This window comes from Arvicola amphibius, chromosome 4 (genome assembly GCF_903992535.2).
Source record: "Arvicola amphibius chromosome 4, mArvAmp1.2, whole genome shotgun sequence".
NCBI classification, from domain to species: Eukaryota; Metazoa; Chordata; class Mammalia; order Rodentia; family Cricetidae; genus Arvicola; species Arvicola amphibius.
In genome coordinates this window covers 154,667,118-154,694,810 of record NC_052050.1, presented here as the reverse complement: position 1 = coordinate 154,694,810, position 27,693 = coordinate 154,667,118, and the positions used below count along the sequence as shown (strand labels likewise).

The 27,693-nt window shown below is 45.7% G+C and overlaps 1 protein-coding gene across 1 annotated transcript in view; it reads right to left on the bottom strand.

Moving 5' to 3' along the window:
- The window catches only part of Tubgcp3 (tubulin gamma complex associated protein 3), a 61,286-nt gene that overhangs the window by 12,240 nt on the left and 21,353 nt on the right, over positions 1 to 27,693 (bottom strand). Inside the window, exons 9-17 of the mRNA XM_038326375.2 lie at positions 26,170 to 26,238; positions 25,702 to 25,834; positions 24,359 to 24,525; positions 17,709 to 17,819; positions 17,306 to 17,414; positions 15,753 to 15,942; positions 13,725 to 13,860; positions 12,965 to 13,033; positions 6,167 to 6,302 (exon numbers count right to left, since the gene is read on the bottom strand). Of these exons, the coding sequence (XP_038182303.1) occupies positions 6,167 to 6,302; positions 12,965 to 13,033; positions 13,725 to 13,860; positions 15,753 to 15,942; positions 17,306 to 17,414; positions 17,709 to 17,819; positions 24,359 to 24,525; positions 25,702 to 25,834; positions 26,170 to 26,238 (1,120 nt within the window). The remainder of the gene's footprint in view (positions 1 to 6,166; positions 6,303 to 12,964; positions 13,034 to 13,724; positions 13,861 to 15,752; positions 15,943 to 17,305; positions 17,415 to 17,708; positions 17,820 to 24,358; positions 24,526 to 25,701; positions 25,835 to 26,169; positions 26,239 to 27,693) is intronic.

Genomic DNA, 27,693 nt, shown 5'->3' with positions numbered 1-27,693 from the left:
TAAGAGCTAATTAATAAGAAGCCTGAACTAATAGGCCAACCAGTTTATAATTAATGTAGGCCTCTGTGTGTTTCTTTGGGACTGAACATGATCAGGCAGGACAGAAACTTCTATCAACAAATCCTATATAACTCATGTTTGGCAATAACAAAAGACTCTTAAAATTTTTCAAGAGCCAGCAGGTAAAGGGGCTTTGCCACAATTCTAACACCCTGTGCTCAAGCCCTGAAACATGGGAGTAGTGTAGAAACAACTCCCCAGAGCTAGCCTGTCTTTTACACACACACACACACACACACACACACCATAAATAAATAAAACCAAATAAAATGAAACAAGTGCTGTTTAGAGCTTTTTTATGCAGAGAGAACCAGTGGAGCCCTGAGTTACTCTTTTTATGCATAGAGCCCTGAGTTACTCTTTGAAAGGAGAAGGCACTGACACAGTGTCCCTCAGGCAAGGGCCTGGGAGTAAGCAAACCAAAGCAGGATATTGCAAAACTGCCCTCTGGCCAAGACATGGACAGCACATCTTTAAATCAGAGCAGCTTGTGATTATTGCACTCTCCCAGGCTGAGCCCACTAACAGCCCCTCATGAACAGACTGCATGAGATTTATCAGCCCTTTCCCAGGATACACAAGCAATTACCAATTGTTGGGGAAGAAGGAAATTCTTTTGTGGTTTAGCCACATGGAAGTCACTCTTACTCCTATAAGTGATCCCAATTAAATTTACTGGATCACAGACCTAGACTCGGGTAGAATTCTGCTGTTGCCTTCCCTATCTAGGCTAAATACAGACTCCTCAGAGAGTGTCAGGCACCAGGGTTTTTTGTGCAAAAGTTGTCAGCCCAAGGAATCTACAGGGACAGGCCCCAGGGTTCCCATGCTTCTCTGGCTAGAAGTCACAGCTTGTTTGTTTGAAATACATCTACACCTTCCTTACAAAACACCAGAGAGTTCTTACGGTTTCCGTCAGGCCCCAGATAGGAAGAGAACTATGTGTCCACACCACAGTTGCCACTTCCTTTATGACTATTAGCATCCTTCAACCAGAAATGTGCCTAACCAATATCCAGCAAAGGACCCTCAGAAGAGTACCACACTCCATGGGTCTCCCCCACAGTTTGAAAGCTGTATCCATGAATTACAGCTGTTACGAAGTCATTTTCTTTGAATTGAAACAGTCCTACCAGACAAAGGGAGGTTTGTGAACCAGTTAATATAAACCTTCCTAGTCAAGAGAATCTGCAAGGCTCATCTTTTTTACAGGAGCAGAGACGACTGCCAGGAGACGGCCTGCTCACCTGTCGAGCTGCCTGAGCATCTACAGGGTGCAGAGCTTCAGACACAGCTGCCTTTGCGTCACACGTGCTCCTTCAAGTAGCCCCTCACCAACACTCCTCATCCCCTGAACTCACGGGTGTGCAGAGCTGAACTTCGGGGTGGTCTCTACTGTGGTCTGCCTTGGGTCCCTGTCTGAAGCGAGCAGAGTCTGTTCACATCTCCCCAGCAAAAGTCACACAATGGTGAACACACATCTGACAAGGATGCTATGCGTCCCAGTCCTCCTGAAGGCCTAGAACAGAGTGGTTTCTCTTCTGAAACCGGGCTAGCTAACCTAGCTGTCTAGCCACACAATTTGACTTCTGATTTCCATGCAGAGGACAAAGCCTTCCTTTGTCAAGAGGCGCTCAGTTACACATGGCTGTACTCTCAGAAGAAAAACTCTGCAGATCTACTGCAGGGTTTCACCAGAGCTAGAACGAAAAGGCTCCGTCTCTCCCACCATGACGGTAAATGTTCTGGGGATCTTCCCTGGAACACAGCAGTGCACACTAAAACACCCATGTCTACTAAGGTATGCTTCTTCACATACATACTCGTGTGCACTCTGAGTCTTTCTCAACAGCCTCCAGGCATTCACTTTCACCCAGTACTCACAAGACCTGCATGCCCAGGGCCACCTGGATCAGTGTTAACACAGACCGTCTTTTTCCAGTACCCATTACATGACAGACGTAGCTTTCTTTCTAGGAAAACCTGTCCCTTCGTCTTGTGAAGGAGACACTCTTCTGTAGTGACCACTGATGTGAGGTCACTGGCTATTGGAAAACGAAGTTGAGAACACAACCCCTCCAGGCATGACTGAAATCTGTTACCCTCATGGCTGTCCTTCCTGGCCAAGGAATCAAAACAGTCTACCAGCTGCTGTGAGGCCCTGAGGATTATACGGTCTTTATTCAAAAGCACAGCGTATTCCTTTATACCTGGAACTATAAACTGCACCTGCTATCCCTTGGCTCTACCCAGAACCCTGAAAATTCATACGAAATACAGGCTTAAGGTATGTTTTATGACTGGCCCAGAAGAACCGTCCCGGCCATGAGAGCGGTCTCAGTGCAGTACCAGCACTGTGGTGCAATGAACACTGCTGGGCTAACTCGTAGTTTTGCACACAGAGTTAGGAATGTCTATTGGGGGCTGGAGAGATGGCTTGGCGGTTAAGAGCATTCCCTGTTCTTGTAGAGTTTCTTAGTACCCATAGAACAGCTCAGGACTGTCAGTAATGCCAATTTCAGGAGACCCAACACCGTCTTCTGGCTCTGAAGACACCAGGTATACACACGACGCACATACATGGTGCACATATGCATATGCAGGGAAATCTCAGATGTTTTTTTAATGACCATCCTTCCCTGGGCTTACCTAGCTCTAGATAGACAGACTCCTTCCTGGTTGTCTACTGCCCTCTACAGGCGACTCGAAGATCTCCAGTGTGAGCTGCATGAGCAGCTCCTTGCTCCAGGCAGACACTCCTGCAGCAGGGACACCTCCCTAAATCCAAGATTTCTCTTTAAAGTTCCTCCCCAACTTGCACTTCCCTGGTCCTGCTGTTTAAGGTGGCTCAATCAAATACCTATCTTATTCATTTTCCAACACTTGGATTTAAAAGGTTTTAGGAACTAGCATTTTTCTCCATGTCTTGTGTTCAACATCCAGCTGCCCTCATGTCCCTCTAACATCATCTGGACTGTGTGAATTACAGGCAAGTGTCACTCACAAAGACAACTCACTTTTGAGCTTATGCTGTGTGCGGTTCTGAGGATTTGTTTGCAAATTTAGTCCCGCAACTGTAGGCAGTCAAACCCAAGGCAGGCAGAGAGCTGTCTCACTGCTGATCAGAAGGACTCGTCTGCCCACTAACATCAAGTTACCCGGACACAGGTTTGGAAGAGGAAGGCATCTAAGGTACCATCTTTGTAAGATGCATCATTATTAACTATATCACCACAAGGAAAATAGCTGCCAAGCAGACCGGCCTGCGCTGCCCATCAGTCTGGAGGCCCAAGTCACTTTCCAGTGCCTGCCCCTCTCCCTACAGTGATTAGTAATGCACACTGCCCACCTACAGCTCTATCCAGAACCTCTGGGCCATCTTTCCAAAGGCAACCAACCAAGGCTGTGGCTGACATACATGCAGGCAATGCAGTCACTGATGGCTGCAGCTCAGCAGCTTTGGACACCCTGAAGAGTGGAGACAGAGGAACATGCTAACTTCAGATGTGACAAAATGTGGTTAAGGAAAACCAATGGAATGACTGCAGAAAGCTAACTCTTGGGTCCCACGGTTTCTCAGTAGACAGTGAGCAGGCTCGGTCTCCCACCTTCCCTGTCTACTGCAGGCACAGGCTGAGCAAGGAGCAGTGAGCAGCGGTGGCAAGTGAGGCTGTGACACAGGAGGCGAACTCCTCGGCACCCTTCCAACCTCTTGTCACCAAAGACTCCAAGAATGCAGTGACCAGAAAACTGTCATCTATGCCTCCTTCCAAGTTCCTCCATGGCTTCTGTGCTGAAAGAAACTTGGGTCCTCCACAAAGCCTCCATCTTTGATTCATTTCAGTTTGTTCTTGACTCATTTTCTCCAAGGCTTCCATTTTTACCTTCCAATACAAGTAAGAGTCAGTCCAAGAACAGACATGCAATTATAGAATCTGAGCCAATCACTTCCCACTCAGTCTTGGACTGTTCTCCACTGGAGGGAAGGACATGAGACAATAAGGTCTCCACGATGCCTCCAGAGAGACTGACTGACTGGTGACTGACACACCTAAAAGGGTGCCTCCAGACCAGACACAGCACTCAGCCGGGGCATGGCCTCACTGCAGACACCAATCAGCAGGAACAGTCCTACCCGGCAGTCAGAAAGACCAGAGAGAAGCAGAATGTTATCATTTTAGTCCAGGGATAATGTGGTGCTTCAAACACACTAACATCAAACAGAATTATTATTTACGTTTTTTATATTTGTTTTTACTATTTTATGATAAATTAGTATTTGTTTTATTATTGTATGAGTTTTTGCCTGCATCTATGCATATGCAAGGCATGCATGCTGGTGCCACAGGCTGTCAGTTTGCTTGCATGTGCATATGCACAGCATGTATGCTGGTGTCAGTTTGTCTGTGTATGCATATACACAGCATGCTGATGTCAGAGGCTATCGGTTTGCCTGCATGTACATATATGCACCTCATGTATGCTGGTGCCAGAGGCTGTCAATTTGCCTACATGTATGTATATGCACCACATGTAGGTTAGTGCCAGAGCCTATTAGAAGAGGGCATCGATTCCTCTGGGACTGGAGTAATAGGTGGTTGTGACCATCATGTGGGTGTCAGAAACTGAACCTCAGTCCTCAGCAAGAGCAGCAAGTACTCTCTCCAGTCAAGTTTTACTATCTTATACATAACAGACTGCACTGCCACCAACCAGTGTGCTTTGTTGCCAACACTACCAGAGGATTAACACTCCTGAGAGCACAATGTCTAAACATCATTTTGCATCTCAATGAGTAAGCAAACAGCTTAAATGAAAGGAAATACAATTGCGGGGTCAGACTTGGGAGCGTGGAGAAGACCAGACACCTTACTGCACAAGTCTAGCCTCAGCTCTGCACAAAGTCACTGTTCTTCCTCCTAGAGGGCCTAGGAGGCCAATCTCTCTCTCTCTCTCTTTCTCTCTCTCTCTCTCTCTCTCTCTCTCTCTCTCTCTCTCTCTCTCTCTCTCTCTCTCTCTCTCTGTGTGTGTGTGTGTGTGTGAGAGAGAGAGAGACAGAGAGACAGAGAGACAGAGAAAGAGAGAGAGAAGGCTGTGAAGAAGACAAGCTCACCCTCCACACCGCCCGTTTCATCATGAGAAGCAGGAAACTAGTTGCATCCCCTTTACTTCCTTCTCAGCCACCAACCAGGAGCCAGGAACCAGCGCTCAAGGACTGGACAGCTGTGTTGAGAACCCTGGTAAAGGCCACTCTTTCCTATGGCCACACGGGTGCCACAATGCCTGTTACCGGCTGCAGCCATCACCAGATGACAACCACAGCAGCGGTGAGGAAACCTCTTCTTTCCAACAACCACCATTTTATTTATGATTAATTTAACTAATCAGAGGGCAGATTCAGTTTAGTTATTCTGTAGAGAGGTTTATGAAATGTTTTCATAATCAATTTCAACATAATGAACTCAAAATTATTAATAACTGAAGCAATTCAATATTATAACATGAATAAAATCTAGACTAAAGGCCTAAGTGTCATAACTATAGCTCTAAATTATAAAACATAAAACATGTCCACATCCTGGATTATGGTCAAAACAAAATTTGACACCTCAAAGAGAATATAATTAAGGCACTAAGTGAATTTAAATAAGCCAAGGACCTACTGAAAGGTTTTCCTTCCTTGGAAATTAGTGACTAAAGGAACTAAAGTCGGGGCTGGGAAGACGGCTCAGTGGTTAAGGGCACACTGTCTGCTCCTTCAAAGAATCTGGTCAGATGACCAGGACCCACATAGCAGCTCACAATCGTCTATAATGCCAATTCCGGAGGATCCAACATCCTCTTCTGGTCTCCGTATGTACCAAGTGCACAAGGTGCACACACACAGACTCAGACACTCACACAGACTTTTTTTTATGACTTTTTAAATTAAACATGAACATTAGTAAAAAAACAAATGATTTTAAAAAAATCTTCATGGTATGGAAAAAAACCGCTGTGACTTAATTTTCTCTCACTCTCTACTGAAGTCCAGACCCGAGGTCTCTCGGCGCAACTCTGAGAGACCAGCGATGTGACGGCACAGATGCAGCTGCCCCGGCTTTACCTGGCATGCTCCTTAGGAGTTTCGCATTGCACATGTGTCCTTTCCGTATGTCCGTGAGGATGTACTCCATGCGCTTGGCCCTCCACAGGAAGTTAAACACTCTCAGGTAGTGGCTCATGCATTCTCGTGTGAACACCTACAGAGGCAAAAGACAGGGCGTGGCTCTTGTGCAAAGAATCTCCTAGTCCAGGCCCTCGCCTTCCCATCACAGGCACACAGGACTCCAGCACGTTCTATGTGGTACAGAGGTAAGGCAGGCAGCGCACTTCAGAAGAACCACACTGCAAAACAGCCACCTGCTCCCTCACAAGCCAGGCAGGCAGGCTCTAGCAGCAGCAACAGCTACATGTACGTCAGTCTTGGAGCTGGACACAAGGTGAGGGTAGTGACAGGAAGACAGATCACCAGGACTTTTCTTAACCCTCTGGTAGTCAAAACCAGGTTCTCTGTCCTGGAACTCCCTATGTAGACCAGGCCGGTCTCAAACTCAAGAGACTCGCCTGCCTCTGCCCCCAAGTGCTAAGATTAAAGGTGTGCACCACCACATCCAGCTTTTTTTTTTTTGGGGAAATTATTTTATTCTTTATGTTTTGCCAACATGTATGTCTGTGCACCATGGGCATGCCCTGTGCCCCTGAAGGCCAGAAAAGGACATTGGATCCCCATGGCTGTAGCTACAGATGGTTGTGAGCCACTGTCTGGGCACTGGGAGTAGAACGTGGGTCCTCTAGAAGAGCAGCAAGTGTTCTTAACCACTGAGCCAACTCTCTAGCCGTAACTCGACCAAACTTTAAACCAAGCCCCTATCAGTCTAAATGTGGACTCTTGACTGTAACCCCCAAATTCTAAGAGACACAAACAGAGGGCTCACTTGCTTTGGTGTCAACAGTAGAGGCAAGCCTATCAGCATCGCCATGCTGAGGCCATCATTACAGGCTTACTGACTCCGTCCTAATACCTCTTTCTGGTACCACGATGTAGCTGCCCAAGCAAGCACCTCAAGCCCACCTCCTGTCAGACCTCCTGCACTGGCTAGGTTTCACAAATCAAAATTCAGGCTATCCAGTCATACTTAAACATTAGGCAAACCTCACACAATTTAGTTCAAGTAAGAGCCACCAGAGGAAGCACATACATGCACCTTCCGTCACAGCTGCCTCACGGACTCTGAAGCACAGGACACGTCTTCAGCTTTGGAAGAAGGTCGCATTCTTCTCAGAGAGGGCTCTGATATCAAAAACCCTTGCTTTGTCCATGCCTGTCCTCTGACTTTACCTGAGACCCTGCGGTGCTCAGCGTACCTTTTCTTCTCACCACTGGTCCATCTATACTCCATGCCAGGACGTCTCCGCAGACACCGGAACTTTATCCTTGTTCCTTACACTTTAGTGCACAGAACTCTAACTGCAAGCCAATTTATCTTGTGTCCTTCTGTGTACTTTGCACATCTAAGTCACAGGGACTGCCTATTCATTCCCTCCTATGCCACTTAATGGCAGGCTCTGGAAAGCACTCGATGATGACAATGATGATGGTGGTGATGGTGATGGTGATGGTGCTGGTGATGATGGTAGTGGTGATGGTGGTGGTGGTCGTGGTGGTGATGGTGATGATGGTGATGGTGGTGATGGTGGTGGTGATGGTAATGATGGTGGTGGTGATGGTGTTGGTGATGACGGTGACGGTGATGATGGTGGTGGTGGTGGTGATGGTGGTGGTGATGATGGTGGTGGTGGTGGTGGTGATGATGGTGGTGGTGGTGGTGGTGAGGGTGGTGATGGTGGTGGTGATGGTGATGGTGGTGGTGGTGGTGGTGATGGTGGTGGTGATGGTGATGGTGGTGGTGGTGATGGTGGTGGTGGTGGTGATGGTGGTGGTGGTGATGGTGTTGGTGATGACGGTGACGGTGATGATGGTGGTGGTGATGGTGATGTTGGTGGTGGTGAGGGTGGTGATGGCGGTGGTGATGGTGGTGGTGATGGTGGTGGTGGTGAGGGTGGTGGTGATGGTGTTGGTGATGACGGTGACGGTGATGATGGTGGTGGTGGTGGTGATGGTGATGATGGTGGTGGTGGTGGTGGTGGTAGTGGTGGTGATAATGGTGGTGATAATGGTGGTGGTGATGGTGGTGGTGGTGGTGGTGTGGTAGGTGGTGGTGAGTGGTGGTGGTGGTGGTGGTGATGGTGATGGTGGTGGTGGTGATGGTGGTGGTGATGGTGGTGGTGGTGAGGGGTGGTGATGGTGGTGGTGGAGGTGTGGTGGTGCGGGTGGTGTGGTAGTGTGGTGTGGTGGTGGTGCTGGTGCTGGTGCTGTGGTGGTGGTGGTGGTGTGGGGTGGGGGTGGTGGTTGTGGTGGTGGTGGTGCGTGGTGCTGGTGGTGGGACTGTGGTGTGGTGTGGTGGTGTGTGGTGGTGGTGGTTCTGTGGTGTGGTGCTGTTGGTGGTGGTGTGATGGTGGTGGTGGTGTGGTTTTGGTGTGGTGGTGGTGTTGGTTGGTGTGGTGGTGGTGGTGATGATGGTGATGGTGGTGGTGCTGTGGTGGTGGTGTGATGGTGTTGGTGGTGATGTGGTGGTGTGGTGCTGGTGGTGATGGTGATGCTGGTGGTGTGATGGTGGTGCTGGTGATGCTGGTGGTGGTGGTGGTGGTGATGGTGGTGGTGGTGGTGGTGCTGGTGGTGGTGGTGATGATGGTGGTGGTGATGATGGTGGTGGTGGTGGTGGTGATGATGGTGGTGGTGGTGGTGGTGGTGATGGTGGTGGTGGTGGTGATGGAGGACAAGGAAACAACTACACACAGGACCGACTGAAACTACTCTTAAGTAATTCAAAAATCAAACCCAAGAGTCTAAGGCATTATCTATCACTGGTTTCCTACACTATTAATTATCACTCTGTGATAATAGAGATTATGGCTGAGTTAGATGCCATGAGTCAATTACTGGATTCTTCTCTATATACACGATACATCATAAAGTGGTCTTTCATTTTAAAAATTCAGCTAAGCCATAATCTTTCAAGTACTGACTGTATAAAAGGAAGAACTCAGCTTTGACCTGGAAGCAAGTGCCACCCACAACAGTTTTTATCATCTGGCTACACTGCTCACCTAAGGGAGACTATGGTCCAGAAATACAGCAAACTCCAGACTCCACATCTGCAGAGATCTCAACAACGAGAGAGTCTCCATCCTGTTCAGTGTGGGAACAAGCAGCCCTGATGAGGCCCTGTTCCCAGCCTTCCTCACCAACCTTGGATGCTAGCACATAGCATGGCCCCAAGTCCTCCAAATCAGCCTCCTGCAGCTGGAATCAAGATTCAGTGACCTCACCACACTTAGATCTGGATGAACTTCATCACAAATAATTTGGGGCTCGTGAAAAGCAAGATCAACCAGAAATACTTCACATAGTTAATGAGCAGCATTTAGCTAATGTGTTCCTCAGTAACTTGGGTTGTGAATTTTACAATGTCCCAAATTAGACTTATCCAAAATTTCACTGACATTTTATATCTTAGTATTAGAGAAGCTAACGTTGCTATTATACAAGATATAATTATATGATTGCTACAAGATATATTCCTACTATAATTAAATTCTGTTCAAAAATGACAACCTCAATTAATGAGAATAGAACGGAAACAGGTAACACAAATTAGCCAAGGGAAAAGCAGAAAAAAAAAACTGTGTTTATAAAATAGGCTTCCCTTTTGTCTTTCATGTTTTTCTTTTTGCATGTGTGTGTATTATGGGCGCATGTGCACGCAGATGTCTTCAATTGCATGTGTGTGTACTATGGTCGCATGTGCACGCAGATGTCTTCAATTGCATGTGTGTGTATTATGGTTGTATGTGCACGCAGACGTCTTCAATTGCATGTGTGTGTATTATGGTTGTATGTGCATGCAGATGTCTTCAATTGCTCTCCCCCTAGTATTGATTCAGTCTCGTTTGAACCCAGAGCTCACTAATTTAACTACTCCAGGCAATCAGTTTATTCTGGTAATCTCCCATTTCTGCTTCCTATATGTGGTGATATTTTGTTTGTGATATAACAAGTAGAGCTTGCCTAAAGATCAGAGTGCAGAGCTAGACACTAGTTAGCCATAGAGGCCAGGCAGTGGTGGCCACACCCTTAATCCCAGCACTCGGGAATCACACACCTTTAATTCTAGTACTAGGAAAGTGGAGATAGGCAGGGATATGGCTGGGCAGAGAGAGGAATATAAGGCAGAAAGAGACAGGAACTCAAAGCATTCAGTCTGTGGATTCCTAGAAACAGGATCGTCCCTTTGGTCTGAAGATTGAGTAGAGGTAGGAATTACTGGCTGAGAACCTGGAAACAACCTAAATGCCCCTTGACTGAGAATGGATAAGGAAAATGTGGTACATTTACACAATGGAATACTACACAGCAGAAAAAATAATGACATCTTAATATTTGTGGGCAAATCAATGGATCTAGAAAACATCATATTGAGTGAGGTAACCCAGACACAGAAAGACAAATATAATAGGTACTCACTCATAAGTGGCTTCTAGACATAAAGCAAAGAAAAACCAGCCTACAGTTCACAACCCCAGAGAACCTAGACAACAAAGAGGACCCTAAGAGAGACATACATGGATCTCATCAACATGGGAAGTAGAAAAAGATAAGATCTGAGTAAATTGGGAGCATGGGGATCATGGGAAAGGGTAGAAGGGGAGACAGGGAGGGGAACAGAGAAAAAAATCTCTCTTAATAAAAACCATTAAAAAAAAAAGAACTAGTGGCTGGCTGCTCTGCTTCTCTGATCTTTCAGTATCTACCCCTATGTCTGACTTGGGTTTTTATTATTGAGACCAATCAGAATTTGCACAGCATCTATGACTGGGATTGCAGGAGGGCTGCTGCGAGCACTCAGCATGAGAACTGGAGATCTGAGCCACAACCACCAAGCTTGTGCAGCCAATGATTAACCCACTGAGTCATCTCCCTGGCCATCCTTTTACATCTCAGTGACTTCTGGATACCATAATATCTGACAAACAGTGTCTAATACTAGTTTGAGCACGTGTGCTTGTGTACTAATATGCCTATAGTTATGGCAATTGATAAAATTTCGCCACCCACAAACAGAAACACCAGAAGTCATGCAGGAGAGCACCCCTACACTTATTCCTGGCTGAGCTACCAAACAACGCCAGAGTCCTTTCTTCTTTCTCCATCTGGCAGCCCAGGCTGCTGTCGCAGACAACACAGCCGGCCTAGATGGATACTGTGGGCAGAGAGCTGTCGCAGACGCGTCATGAAAAGAAAGCTGGGTGTAAACTGTTCTTCAGTCCTGCTCAAGCTGTGTTCAGAACCTGAGTTTTAGCAGCACACGATGGAACGCTGACAGGACACACCTGGACCACACTCCTCCCTCCTCATCACAGCCCTTCCACTTCCTTAACAACCAATGCAATTATCTCTACTACAGGATCTTTGGCTCTGGGGCCTCAGATGGAGCTCAGGACCTTACTCATAAGTAAGTGCTCTAGCACTGAGCTACATCCTGGGCCTTGATATTGTATCTTTCATGAATGAAAATACATAATTCACATAAACTAACAAAGCAGATAATATGAAGTCCTAAATAACTTGCTGAAATACCACACGGTTCTGCACACTAAACGCTACTTAGAGCAGTACTCAGAACACAAGCCAAGGAGAAAGGCCACTATGAATGTGGCGGGAGATTAAACTGAAGAACAGTTGTGCATTTAAACCAGTGGCTCTGACCTGATCAAAGCCAAACACGAGATTCATGAGTCAAAGGAACCTCCCTAACAGCTCGCGGGCCACAGTGGACTTAAGACGCATGGCATTCTGTGAATGTGGCTTTCATAATCATCATAATAAGGTCATGATTTATCCCACAGAAGGGACAGTCATGAAGTCACTCTGTACCAAGCACTAGAGAAATGATTTTAGAGCTGAATCAGACCAAGCTTAGCAAACAGCCCCAACAACAAAAAGAAATACAATGTAGTTCCCCAGCACTTCAGACACAGAAATGACTAGGTGTGCCGGGCAGTGGTGGCGCACGCCTTTAATCCTAGCACTCGGGAGGCAGAGGCAGGCGGATCTCTGTGAGTTCGAGACCAGCCTGGTCTACAAGAGCTAGTTCCAGGACAGGCTCCAAAACCACAGAGAAACCCTGTCTCGAAAAATCAAAAAAAAAAAAAAAAAAAAAAAAAAAAAAGAAAAAAAAGAAATGACTAGGTGTCAGAGGTTCTGTTGTCAGGAGGATTGACTCAGTCCTAAAGACAGACATGTAAAGGTGAACCCTCAAGCTTCTGTGCCATGGTAGGAGAAGCGGCCCTTCTTTCTCAACATGGGTGAAAGAGCTATGAACAACGTGACAGCTATGGACTCATCAGCTTAAATCAATGCTAATATCAAATTTCATCTGAGAAGGAAAATGTGATTCCCCGAAAATATACTTTATGCTTCCTTTCAAATTATCCTAAATTAGTTGCTACAGTCTAAGAATAATGGCATAAAATGAACAATGCATTTATTAAGCACTTGCTGAAATCTGTGACAGAACAAATGATATTTCTAAGAATTCTTAAAATAATAGAGCATTTCAGCTCTCATTAATAATTATCTGAAACACAGTCCTGGCTTAAGCAACTCATTCAGTGGGTAAACCCTAACGGCACAATTACTTTGAACCTTAGTTTTTAGACAAGGAAGTCAGTCTGAAACAGTAAAACGCCAGCAATCCAAACGGCTGTGAACATCACACACAAGCACACAGAATGCTCTTACGGTGGCAATCGGTCCGTCAACGTGGTAATCCAGGCTGAAGACATCCCACCCGGTGTCACCTGGAGAGACCTGACAGTAATAAAACAAAACAAGGACTGAGAGGCTCGTCCTTACTGCTGAGGAGCCTGTCAGCTGCTCTAAGAAGAGGCAGTAAAGTAATGGACGACACCACACTGCCTCCTATCAGGTTCTAAACTCCCAAAGCCTGCTTTTCAAGAAAAGCATGGGTTCTAGCAGTGACGCACAGTCAGTGAGGACTCTCACTCACAACCTCACCTCCACGCCAGCCCTTCGGCCACCACCTTCAGACACCTCACACCAGTGGTCTGAGGTCAGACGTGGCCCCTGCCTGCTGACCATGGGCATCACCTCCAATTTACCATTAAGTGTAGTTCACTTCAGTAAGCATCTGTGATGTCCCCATGCTCTGTGGAACCTGTTTCATGCACAGCATCCAACTTGGGAGCTGTCCCCTTAGAAGGATGATGTGACTTAAGGAGAACTTGCCGCCTCTAACACAGGGCAGAGCATACCAAGGATGCTTAGTTTCCAGGAACGACAAGACTTGTGCTCGACACAACAGGAAGATATTGGAGAGGACACTGGACTCAACTGCCCCACACATGCCCCAGGCACCCTCACAAGCCCCCAGCACCTTCACCTGCCCCTGGCACCCTCGCATGCCCACGACACCCTCACCTGCCCCCGGCAGCCTCACCTGCCCCCGGCACCCTCACCTGCCCCCGGCAGCCTCACATACCTCCAGCAGCCTCACATCCAGCCTCCTAAGGATCTCCGGGCTGTCAAACTGGGCATTGGTGGCTCTAACAGCAGTTTCAAGAATCCCCGTCAAGTTATGTTGATATAAAGTCGTTGCTGGGCGAACAAGTTCTGGTCTTAAGAAACGTGTTCAAAATTAAAGTTATTGTTACTTGAATTCTTAAAACTTATGAATTAAAAAAGTAAAAGTTCAAAAGCTGAGAAGACAAATGGGATGGGCAATGAGTATGAGCGCATTGCGGGGCCCGCAGCTACCCTGCGGCCTCAGGCAGGTCTCCTCGAAGCCTTTTAAAGACTTAGCTCCAAAACCCTGTGTTGCTCACACAAGACTACCAAGCGAGCCACTCTGAGCACACACACCCCGATCTGGAATGTTTCACTGTCTTCTAAGTGCTTCTTTTTCCTACCTCTGAGCTTAATAGCTATTAAAATACCTTTAACAAACTCTCTAAGTCTGTTTTATCAAAAAAAAAAATTGCATACAGGGTTGTAGAAAGCACAGTTCTTCAAAATATTAAAAAACATTAATTTTCATTCAGCTTAGGTTGAAAGTACTTGCAATGCTATACATTTTGATGAAATATTCAAATTATGACTGACCTAAGGGTAGGATTATTATAATTTCCTATGAAGACCCAATGTCTACACAAGTACAGATATCATAGTTCCAAAGGGCCCAGCGGAGCCACACCATCACACTTCAGTGCTAAGGGCTGTGTTTACTAACATGAAGCGCCCACTCTTCTGATTAAGAGATGGCAATCATCTCAGGGGTACCTATACAGTGCTAGGCAGAGACAAGGGGAAAGCAGGAGAGAATGGGGGTTCTCCCCTTACACTTAAATCACACGTCTGAGAAGAGAAGACAGCACTGCCAGATGACGATCCAGGAGGGGCAGAGAGGGCCCTGGGAAGAGGGCATCTGCAATGCTCTCCAGATGGCTAACTAACTCTGTGCTGCCTAGAGAGGATGCCTGCACACATGCCCACCATTCACACCCACACTGTGCTGCTGGCACACATGTGCACCATGCACACCCACACTCTGTGCTGCCCGCACACATGTGCACCATGCACACCCACACTCCGTGCACCTCTACATGCACCTAGAGGAATCTTCCCTCTGAGAGCTCCTCGTCACTCACTCTAACTCTCCAGGAAGCTGCCTCACTTTTGCTATGGAAATGCTCTGCTCTGAGTGGAACTGCCAAGCATCCACACCAGCCAGGGACCAGCTCTAACTCAGGCATTCCAGGTCAGCAGCACCACACAAACTGCCCAGTTGATGAGATGGGACAGCTGGGGACCAGATCTCCACAGAAGTCAGATAAATCTAACTTTGAGGTCACAGGGCCAAAACATCAGCTTCATTAGCACAGACAAGGTGTAAAAGTAACTTGTTCCCTTTTCGTCCTAAGAGAGAAGTTTAATTGTGTATCCTAAAGGGAACGCTGATTCGCGGCAAGTGACAACACCCCGCAAATGCCTCAGTGGAAACACTGCCCTGCTGTGACCACATGTGGCCCATTCATCAACAGCCCTGTCTGGAGCCCTGAGTTGCATCAGGTACGGATGCTCCACAACAGGAAGAAGACAGCAGGGAGCACAGTGAGGCGGGCAATGCTTTGTCAAGCTGCATAAAACACATCAACTAAAAGTCAATTTAAAATATGTAATTATCAAATTAGCTTCAAACTGAAGCCACAGTTAACTGTGACTACTGCCCAGATCCACCCACTCAGGGAGCTACTATACGTGTCACGGTGCTCAGGGGGACATGGGGCGTGCCCATGAACTCAGCAAGGCACACATCTGACGGTCTGCTGGCAACCAAAGAAGAAAGTAGGATTTAACTCACGAAAATAGTATCTATGTAGTTTGTTTTAAAAACAAGACTTTCTAAGAATTCAATTAATTTCCTCCTAAAGCCACTTATTCCTTTAAAGAAAAATCATCAGGTATTTATCATGGTAAAGATACTGCATCCTTTAAAGATGGAGTTTCTCACTTTAGCAAATCCATTAGGTGCCTTATGAAGTCTCCTTGGCCGAGAAGCAGGTACCGCCGCATGGCCTGCATGTGCTCCAGCAAGCTGTACTTCTTATTGAGGACATCCAGTAGATATTTGCTGGTTTCAAAATAAGCAGCGTCAATTTTCCCTTGAAATGCGTTTTCTAAGTCTGTGACTAAATCTGCAGCTGTGGAAAACAAAAGGAAAGGTACACACCCATGTGTAACAAAGGGAGAGGTACACACCCATGTGTAACAAAGGGAGAGGTACACACCCATGTGTAACAAAAGGGAGAGGTACACACCCATGTGTAACAAAGGGAAAGGTACACACCCATGTGTAACAAAAGGGAGAGGTACACACCCATGTGTAACAAAAGGGAGAGGTACACATCCATGTGTAACAAAGGGAAAGGTACACACCCATGTAACATGCACCTTAACAAAGGAACATAGGGCATACGTGGACCCAGAGCCAGTCCATCTGTGTAGACCCCAGCCAGCCAGCCAGTGAAGGCAAGGCAGTCCTGAGACTGAAAGACCAACGCCCCTCACCAAGAGCAGACGCTGGCACCTGGTTTCAGTGTCTGTAAGCCCAAGGACCACAGTGCAGGCTGTAACTAAGTCAAGTCTCACTAACTCATCTCACAGCCACATCCGAGCACCAGAATCCCAACAGGACCAGGAGACTCCAGGAGACCACCCACACCTCTTGTATGTTCTAAGATGATGGAAAGATCTTAACTCCGGCACTACAAACGGTCTTCCGACTCCTCTTCCATCTCTTAATCACAATTATCTTCCCCCAAGTCGGTTCTGATCCCCTCTTTCTCCCAGGACTACCCCAGAAGATAAATGGAAGTCTGCACACAAGCCACTTGCGTGAGATGCTGTGGCTCTCAGGAACTGCACAGGCTGCCTCCTAACCTTAGAAGCCCTCAGAATGGCCTTGCCCTTAGCCATCATGGAGAGACAGGCGCTCCCGAAATCTCTACACTCTGCCCTAGCCTTTTGCTGGAGTTTTCACGCACCACTGCCAACATAGCATCTTATGCAAAGTAACAGAACCAAGATGGCAAGAGTACGGGGAGGCCGGAAATACCCTGAAAGGGGAACATGGAGGCTGAGTCAGGCAGCAAGGAGAGAAAAACCAAGAGGGAAGAGGAGCAGATTTCTACCTGCTGACAGGGGAACCTATACAATGAAACCAACCGCTGAAGAAGCTGAGTCATGAGGCTAACACTGCCTTCCCATTGGCTGTATTTATTCACTATCTTTTTATTATGAAGAAGAATAAAACAATGCAAATTACTAAGGAGGAAATGGTCAACGCTACTCCAATGCTAACTCCATATTTTAAAAAACTGAACACCCACAAAGCAATAGATTATTTCCCGGATGTACATATATGCTGTGTATAATCCAGGTAACCTATGTCCTCACACCGGTGTCACTCCCACTGTCCCGCACCGGCACAGCCACATCACCATCACAATGACCAGCCACCATCACTATCCCCATCCCTCCCATCACCAGCACCTAGAGCCATACCATCACCAGGGGACTCTGCAGGCTTAGTCACAGCTATCATTTTTGTAGTTGGTGTCTGATCGTGACAAACTTGGTGCAAGAAATTTATTGACTTTCCTATCAAAAGGACCTAAAAAGGAAAATAAGTGATTACCTTTATACAAAAGTTAGTGATCCAAACATCCAAATATTCATAAATTACATATTATTAGCTATTGATTTAAAAACACAAGACATGAGCACTGGATCTCTATCAAGTGAGTTCTCGGTGCTCAAGAAAACACATGATAAACGTACATCAGCACAGTCCATTAGCAAGACACAAGAAAACTGCTTCAACTGGAACTTAGTTTGCGTAACGTAGTTCACGCATTCTGAGTAATTACAACAGACAATGGCAAAGTGTCTTCCAGCCCAGCCCTACCTTTCTAGACTGGTCCATCGTCATGAAGGAAGGGATCATAGACTTTCTCAATGTGTACTTGTCATGCCACAGTCGGTCAGTTTTAACGGTTGGATCTGATGCCACGAAAAACTAAGAATAAAGGAACATGGAGCATTAAAAATATTTGTGAAAAAGATTAGCTACTAGTAACAAAAATTATTATAATTATTCTATAAGTAAGTTACTTAGACACCAGGAGTCCACTCGTTTATACAACAAACTTGTTTGGCAAAGCATTCCGGACAGAAAGCTCTCGTAAGTTGGTTATCATCCCATACATTTATAACCAAATTACAACAAAAACAAGCTGCGCCTTTCTGTGGAGACTTAGGAGCGAGTCTCAGCATGAGTACCAATGAAGCTTTCCCCAGAGCCTCCAGGACCCATGTCCTGAGGACTTCTGCCTGCTTGTGGAGCTCTGAATGTGGTATCAACATGGAATTCAAGAGCATTCTTAGCGCTCATGTCCAGCTGCCCTCTGTTTAAGAGCTCCTGACCTCCTCCATTCAGAGCGCCACACGGCAGGCAGGGTCAGCACCGCCTGAGCATGTCCGCAGCACACACACACTGCCACCTACAGCAGTGCCCAGAGCACGCAGGACCTCCTAGGCAAAGGCTAACTACAACCAACCAGCCAAGGGCACTGGAGGAAGAGCCTTTCTCATGTGACTCCCTCTACCTCATCCAAGTCCCAGGTCGTCTCCCCCTCCTACACACACATCGCAGGAAGGACTTTCTGTAGCAGGAGACGATCCAGCTGCCACTGCTCCAATTTACCTACACTATAAAGATGCCATCTCCACTTCAGCCACAGGGTTTAGTACCACTGCTCTGATCCCTGCTACCTAGCTTTCTGGAAGCAGAACTGATGAGTGAGGGATGTTCAGTTTGTATGTATAATGCTGCCACACACCTTCAAAGCCCATGCAGCTGGCACCCCCACCAGCAGGGTACCCTGCATCCTATACCCTTAGCTAAATAAAGTTTAGCATACTGCCATACTGCCAATTCCCTTTGGTGTTTTCCTCCTGTGAACTGCCTTTTCTGTCTTTAGCCTACCCTTCTATTTTGATTTTTATTATATTAGTACACAGATTCTTCAGGCATTATTCATTTAAAATTGGGAATCATTGCATGTTACAAATTCAGCTTTCCAAAGTTAAACATTTCCCAGTGTTTGCAGTATATTCCATGTTTTTTGTTCGTCTTATTCTGTTTGTTGTTGTTGTTACAGCTTTGGGCTTCCCAACTCTCATACGATCTTCCCATTTTCAGATTACAGAAATATATGTTTACCATTTTATTTTTATTGCTTTGCTATTTCTATCATTAGTTATTCTAAATAAAATATTATCTTTTATTAGTAAAAATTTTCCTTTATTTTATTTATTTATTTTTTTATGCCCATTGGTGTTTTACCATGGGACGTTTTGGGTCCCCTGACAGTTGCTAGCTGCCATGTAGGTGTCACAAGTTGAACCCAGGTCCTCTGGAAGAGCAGTCAGTCCTTTTAACAGCTGAGCCATCTCTCCAGCCTGGTAAAATAATTTTTATAGAAGTTTATTATATTTCTAATATGTTATTAAAATGTCAGAGACTATCTGGGGTGTGGTGCATGTCTTTAATGCTAGCAACTGGGAGGCAGGTAGGTTTCTGCAAGTATCGAGGCCAGCCTGGTCTACATAGTAAGATCCTGCCTCAAAAATAGACAAACAAACCAATATAACTCAAAAGCTTGAAACTATTAGATTCATTAGTTCTAACACTGGTTTTTCTTGGGCTTCCCATTTAGACAATCACACAATTGATGATTAAAGCCAGCTTTGTTGGAAAAAATTTCAAAAATCAAGTGAATATGTCAATAATCTATAGTGATCATGCAATCATTAAAAATGAAGTTACTTACTAATTGTCACAGATCTCCAAGGACTTGAGGAAAACCACTAATCTTTCCAGGAAAAACAAAATGCAAATGTGCATTTACAAATACAGGTCAGACTAATAGCTAGTCAGGATTGCAAAGAACATTTTAAGAACTTGGCAAATAATTTAAAGGAAAAGACACTCATTATCTATTTCTAAGAAAACATTCTGTATGACATAATACACAGTCCAGTTGGAACCGAGTAAACACAAATATCACTCCTCATGATCAGATTACTAACAAAATCCCAACTCTCTGCTGGACGCATTTATAACTATCAGAACTTTTAAACTGCACATAATTTGTAAATCAGAAAAACTTTAATAATTGATACCAGTTAAACATTCTGCTGTTTTTAAAGATAGCATTATTCTCCCAGAGCAAATTAACAGTTTTTCTGTAGCAATCCACTGCCAAGCTGTATAACTGTCAGCAATGAGGAGGCCCCCGCTTGACTCTGTAGGCCAAGCTTATGAATGCTGGCATTCTTATAACCACAGAGAAAGAGCCGTTTGCTTCCAGCTAACGAATCTACCTTACACCCTTTTACTGTATGTTACCTTTGCAACTGAAAATACACAGCCAAGGCACTCTGATGAGGTTACGGTGCAACACATACTGAAATTAACCCCGAGAGAAGCAAGAAAAAGTTACAGGCCACCGTGAGCATCTCTCCGGTTACCATAGCTGTGCTGTGACTGCCCTTTGGCTTGTCATTCAATAGATTAGATTAACTGCATATAAATTATATTTCTCTGTTATTCACTTAAACACAGCTAGTTTTTATAGACAGCACACCAATCTATCCTGATAGCTGGAGTGCAGCTGGGTTTCTATCAGCGTGAACAATAAGAAATTTTAATTTAAGCCATAAAAAACTCCCAGGCAATTCAGTCATCTTCGGAAGCCATAACACACTGCTTCATCTAGTGCACGGGAGCGTGCAGTCACTCCAGGAGCAGCTAGTAGTGAGCACAAAGGCTGCACTCCTCTTTAGAATATAATCAGCTCTGTGAGACATATATGGTGGCAGAGGAAAGAACCAAGGTCAGAATATAATTGCAATAAGCCTTCATTATATTGATGTATTTTCCCCTCAAGGTCCTTTAATTCCTACCATTATGTCAAACACAGAAAGAATCTAGTGAAAAAAAAAAATAAAACGTCATTGTACCTTGATTTCTCATTAACTGCTAGACAAATGTACACTCCCCACCGCAAAAACAGGAGCAAAGGGGACATTTTCTTAGCATGTGACTTAGCTCCTAGGAGTCCTATACATCAGCACAGACCACAGCAGCTCCCACACCAACGTGCTGGCTGCAGCAGCCGGGACTCCAACTTAGTACTTAAGAGTTCATAGCACTTTCAACAGAGAACAATTCAGTCAGCTTCCTTGTGTCACAAAGGTCATGGACCAGGCAAACTTCAATTCTAGTCTTTCAAAGGGCACCAGACAGGTCCTTGTCTGAACTTATTCCTAAATATTTAATGTGAGAGATGATATTTTGTTTATGCTTTAACAAATAAAGCTTGCAAAACTTGCCTAAGATCAGAGTGTGGAGGGAGCCCTACTAGTTGGCCACAGAGGTCAGACAGTGAGATAGAGGTAGGTGGATCTCTGTGAGTTCAAGGTCACCCTGGGCTACGCAAGATTGGTCTACAAGAGAAACAAAACCAAGCAATGGTGGCTCACAGCTTTAATCCCAGCACTAGGGAGCTGGAGACAGGAGTGATATGGCTGGGTGGAGAGAAGAATATAAGGTAGGGAGGAGACAGGAGCTCAGGATTCAGTCTGAGGACAGTCTGAGACAGGGCATTCTATTTGGTCTGAGGATTTCGTAGAGGTAAGAACTAGTGCCTGGCTGCTCTGCTTCTCTGATCCTTCAGCGTTCCCTCCCTAATATCTGACTCCTAGCTTTATTATTAACACCATAGAAATTATGTTTGATGCTAGTGGAGCTGTTTTTGCCTCCTGTTTGCAGCATTTACTGAGTATAGAGAAACACACGAGATCTTTGTCACTGACTGGCGGGGCCGCTAGTTTGAGAACCTTAGTATCAGACACCCTTCCCAGTGTACACCTACACAGTGCATGCTGGGCTTTTCTGTATGTTAAGATCATGTCATCTGGAATGAGGAAAATTTCTTTCTTTCTTTCTTTTCTACTCAATTGGATTCCTCTTCACTCCTGTCCTGCTAGCGTGCAGCACAATGCCGAGTAGAAGTCATGATGGCGGATACCTTGTCTTGATCTTCATCCAGTGAGAAGGCAGATGGCCTCTTACTAGCCAGGCATTAGCTGTTATTGCTCCGGAAAAAAAGTTACTGTCTGATCATGGTTCAGCATTTTATCACCAAATTGTGCTGGATGTTAACAGATGATTCTCTAGCATCAACAGAGCAGACTGCTCCCACATTCTAACCATGGCTGTCACCCTGGTGGACTATGACTCACACCTCTCTATTATGGGGATAAACCCCCTTGCTATAAGACAGAATTTAAACATGCTCCTGGATTATGTGTCCTGGTACTGAGTATTTGTCTTGTGTGGTACTACAGTCATCACTCACCAACAAAAGGAGCGAGGTAAATAGAGAGCAGTGTCAAAGGGTCCTTGGGCAAAGGAACTGGCAGACAAACAACTAGGGATCTTGGCCATGCAGGTGCCCTGTGTAAATTCAGTTCTGCATTAGCACCGGACTGTAGAGTCTCGGGGGTGGGGACGGGTGAGAACAGTAACGAGATACTGTATTGGCATGCTGGGTCTCAGGTAACCCTGGGAGGACCCAGGGGTGCCTGCAGAACTTGTGGGACTTTTCTAGGAATTTTAAATTAAGTAAAAAGAAAAGCATGAAAAGAATAAAATCTTACCAATGGGACAAGAACTGAGGTTGTTTGTTGAGTGACGAGATGAACCAATTCTACTGTACTCAACAAAGACGCTCGCTCAGAAACTTACAAAACCGAGACCTAGAGAGACAGTTCAGTGGGAGAAGAAAAACCAAGCCCGGCAGGGCTGCAGAGAGCAGGTGCTGCAACCGCAGAGGATTGATTCTCACCACCCATACTTGGTGGCTCACAACTTCCTACTAACTCCAGCTCCAGAGGAACCAAAGCCCTTTTCTAGACTCTGGGCACTATCCTTAAACATATGCAATTTCAAACAAGATAAGGTCCTTTTTTCTATATATAGATATTGGAAATGATAGATAGATAGATAGATAGATAGATAGATAGATAGATACATAGATAGATGTTCTGTAGTACATTTAGTACATATATATACATATATATTCCAATTTAGATAGATGTTTTCCAAAATAGATATATCTATATATCTAGGTATAGATATATAGCTTCCAATTTTGTGTTTTTATGGGATTTCTCTGTGTATTTCTGCATGTATGTTTCTTATGCCTTTTTTTGTCTCTTTCTCTTTTGTTTATTCATCTGTTTTGTACTATTCTGACAAATTTGTTTTTACTTTATCATATTTTATTATTTTCTAGATGTCCACTTGTTTTCTAATGACAAAAATTGGGTATGGATTTGGGTATGGGAGGGGAAGTAGGGAGGACCTGTGAAGAGTTGAAAGAGGGGGAACCATAATCAGAATATTATATAAAAAAATGTAGAAAAAAATAATAATACCATTAAAAACAAACCCTGGGTGCAGTGGCATATAATTGTAAAATGAGTTCTGGAGACAGAGACAGGCCAGCTCTGGGGCATGCTGGATGGCCAGCCTGGTCTGCTCAGCAACCTCCAGGTCAGTGAGAGACCCTGTCTCAGAGAGTGATGGTGGAAGTGTCTGAATACGTGAGACTAACTTCTGGCTTACACACACATACACACGCACGCACGCATGCACACACAATAAGTCAAAACCTAAAGTCTTACATTCCCAGCAGCCAGGTATCCTCAGAAGACCCAAGTGCATATCGTACTAAATCACAGGGAGTCAGTATCTGTACCACACATTTCAGAACTCCAGAAAGGGTGGTGGCATAGGTTAGTGGTGGAGCATTTGTCTAGCAAGCATGTAGCCCAGATTCAACATCTACTTCCCCCGAAAAATACCTCTCCTGCACCCACTTCCATGGCAAACACTGGTATTTTTATGATGAATGCTGTATTTAGCGTGGCATCTGTTTATTTTTTAACGTCTTAGTGTGCATTAATATATATTATAACTTTTATCAGATGTCTGCCGTTCCACTTCTGAGTGCTACTGACCACACGTTTGAGTGTGATGTCCCCAGTTCTGCAACTGCCAATCCTGTTTGCTGCACGGCTCTGCATGTTGCATCATACCTAACTACTGTGCTTCAGAAGGAAAACAAGCACACGTCCATCAGCTTGCTTCATTCAAACCAAGCACAGCTGACCAAGCTTATAAAGTGGCCAAGTAAAGAGACAGCTCCCCACAGCTGTGTCACCAGGCCCCAGGGAGACCAGGCCGTGCTCTGGTCAGTCAGCTAGTGAGCCTCGACGTGCATTTCCACCTTGCTGAGCTCCCAGCAGTGATCCTGAGAGAACAGCTTACCACTAACCATGTAACAAGGCACAGTGCCAAATGTGAATGGCCTTCAAATGAGGTGCAGGCACAGTCCTGACCAGAGGAAATGAAACAGTTGAGATAAGTCACATTACTGGAAAAGGCGGTGCTCACAGCCCTTAACCCCAAGTCTTGGTACTTACTTCATGGTAAGTGTCCTCCAACTCCCCATCATATATCCATCGGTAGAGGAAGCTGAGGATAGGGTGAGACACTAGACTCAGAATGTGCTGCACAAGGGACTTCATGTAGGGGTCTCCTGTCTTTGTGTAGGCATGAACAGCAGAGGCCAGCTCACCCCCTTTCCGTCCTAGGTGAATGAGGAAACAATACACAGAAATAAATTTGAATACATGGCATAGACCAATCACTAACACTAAACCGAAGACAGCCAAGTAGCAGAGACGATGTGCATCTGCTTCCCTCTGTTATTAAGAACTCCTTACATTTAGCAGCAGCAGCATGCAATGAGCAAGGGCCAGGCTTTGCACACACTCAAGCAGGAGTCAGCCAAGGAGTTGCTCAGTTATAAACGTGACCAGCTGCCCAGTCTAGACACTTGAAAGTCCCATTTCACACTGCAGTTTAGTACATACCTAAGTATCCATGAAAAGCAAAGGGTCTAAGGAGCAATAATGACAAGACTTGGGGTGTAGCACACAAGGTCCTGCTCCCTGACAGTGGCAGTGCAACCTGACACTTATAGGCAGCTAGGGCCCAGCAGGACCTCTACAGAAGGCGCAGAAGTGGCAGAATGGCTTCCAGCAATGCAAGCACAGTTATCAGTGCTGCATTAGAAGCTGAGGGCTTTACGTGGCCCTGGTCTTACACAGACTGCTCCGGGGTGCATGCAGAGGGGCTGATGAGTGGACACCTAGGACCCAGGAGCAGTTCTTTCAACAACATCTGCCAAAGACCAAATAGGACAGATAAGACAGCTGCAAGGCTGCAGTGACCAACTAGCTACTGGAGAGGTGAAGACACCCGAGGGAGAGAAATGGCGGCAGGGACCCAGCTGGCAGAGGTGTGGTATGAGGAGGGATGGAGGAGTGGTTTAGCTTTGTCCCACTTCTCTCTGCTTCACAGAATTACAAGTGAGGGAGGCTACCCCTGGATAGTCTGTGGAGAACTTGGACTCAGGTGTATGCAAGTTCAGGTCCTGGGCAACTCAGTGCGGGAGAGCAGGAAAGAGTGGAGAGCATGGGAAGGCAGAGAAGGCTGCCAGGTAAAGCGAGCAGGTAGGAGCACAGGCAGGCCCGGGCATGCAGCCTCCGCGCTGACCAGACCCAGTTTCATCTCGGTGGCACCCGGAGAGGCTCAGGTTAATAAGCAGACAACACTGGTACAAGGTGACTTGCCCCGTGAGCCCATATCTATTATCTGTGCTCACTGAGTGTACCCTCAAGCAGCGCAGAATCACAGGCCCCACCTACAAACAAGTTTTGCACTAAAGTCTAGAAGTACAGAAAAAAGAAACTCAGAAGACCTTGGCAGTGATCTACCAGCGCAGCAAGGGTCTTTAGTCTTATTTTGGGGTCATATGTCCAAACCAGGAGGCGCCGCAGTGTGAGGCTACTCTCCAGTCCCAAATTCACACCCTGGTCGTCCTCTAGCTGGAGCTAAAAACAACAGGGAGAGGTTAAAGAGAAGTAGCTGAGAACATCCCATCAGCCCGTAAGCCACACAGTGAAAACAAGCCATAACTATTCTAATGACAAAGTCAAAGGTCCCATTGAAACACTACAGCCCTTTCAACTAAGACTTGCATACAACTAAGACTTCATATAGTAGACAAGACCCTGAAATGAGCAATTAATTGGCTCTAAGATGCAATGAACAAATCTTCCATTATGGAAGTGGTTACTCTTGTATATGTATGAAGTAACAAAATCCCCTCTACAGCATCGATGTTCTAACCCTTGAGAACCTGAAGGATTCCACGGGAAGCACTTACCTGGGAGTGCAGAACAGAGAGGAGCCTGTAGTATTCTTTGAGCTCTTGATGCAAGGCAGCACAAAAGCTCTGTGTGGGAAGGATAAAGAGGTTAAAGCATGGCCATGCACACACAATGGCTCCCTCTGAGAGAGGAGACACCTCCTCACGAAGTTCAGCAGAGCAGAAATCCTGGACATGCAGCATCTATTCTAATAACAAAGCCTTGTGAAGAGAAATGGGGATGTGGCTTTTTCTCATGAAGCTACAGGTGTGGTAAGCTTAGAGGATGGCCCTTTAAGTTTTAGAGCTGGAGTTCCTGAAACGCTCTTTGAAGCATGAGGAACTTCTAGAAGCCCCAGCTTGAACATGGTTTACGTTCCCACTCAGTGCACCAAACACTTCTCTCTGCATCTCCAGCCTGAACACTAAGACTCTCCTGGCATGAACGCAAGGCTATCAACAGAGCACACAGCCCAAAGTCTGCACTGTAAGACAAGCTACCATAAACACACCAGCAAAGGCTAAGATCTATCCTCTTTAAATAAATATGCAGCTCCACGGTTTCTCACACACCTTAATGCGATTCACAACCTCATAAAATATGGGCTTATTTTACCAAACAGGAATAAAATGCCCTTTCAGCTATAAAGATGAACAAAAATGTACATTTTAAACTTCTATAGCTTTAAAGATAAGCACACCAACTTTGCAGACACAGCAACACTTCTGAAGTCAGACTGGCTGGCAAGATGAACTGCCCCAGCCGAGAGAACACAGACCTTGGGGTGAAAGCCTGGGTTCCCAATGAAGGCTGACCCTCCACACCTCCCACCATTGCACAGACACACTGTTCTATATAAGGAAATAATCTGCACAGGGGCACAGAAGTCCATACTAGATTACTAGTCTCCCTAGTGCTCCCAGAGACAGCAATGTGGAATTTGCTCAGGCACATCACCATGTTCTACAAAACTGCCACCCCAGCTTCTAAGAGGGCAGAACCACAAGCATATATAAGGTTAAAAAATAAAGTTTATCAACTGATCAAGAGCTTTCAAGCTCAGTATTCCATAGAGAATGCAAACCTGCAGACTACACAGCTGAAATTCCAGGTAGTTCTACATCCAAATGTCCATATGCAGTGTCCATAAGCACTGTCATCTACAGCCAGAGAGAGTGCGTGCTTAGCAGGGCTGGGCTGCCTGGCCTTGCCAGAGAGAAGCAATGCTGAGAACTGGAAGTGAGATGGGCTCTTCTGAGGCCTCAGAGAGAACATGCACAGTTACTACCCAGGGCAACAGACACAGAGCCAACCAACAGGGGTGCAGATCACCTCAACAAGAGCACTCAACAAATCTAATGTGGTCAGCCATAACTTCTTGACTTCACAGCAGAAAATGAGATGGAAAGTCACTTTCAGGAGTTATATGCAGCTGCCTCCCACTGTCAGAACACATCAAGGTAAACTTTGGTAGTACAACTTCTGCTTCTGCAGAATCAATGAATGAATACTACTCTGCTGATTTTAGAGACTGTCAGGGT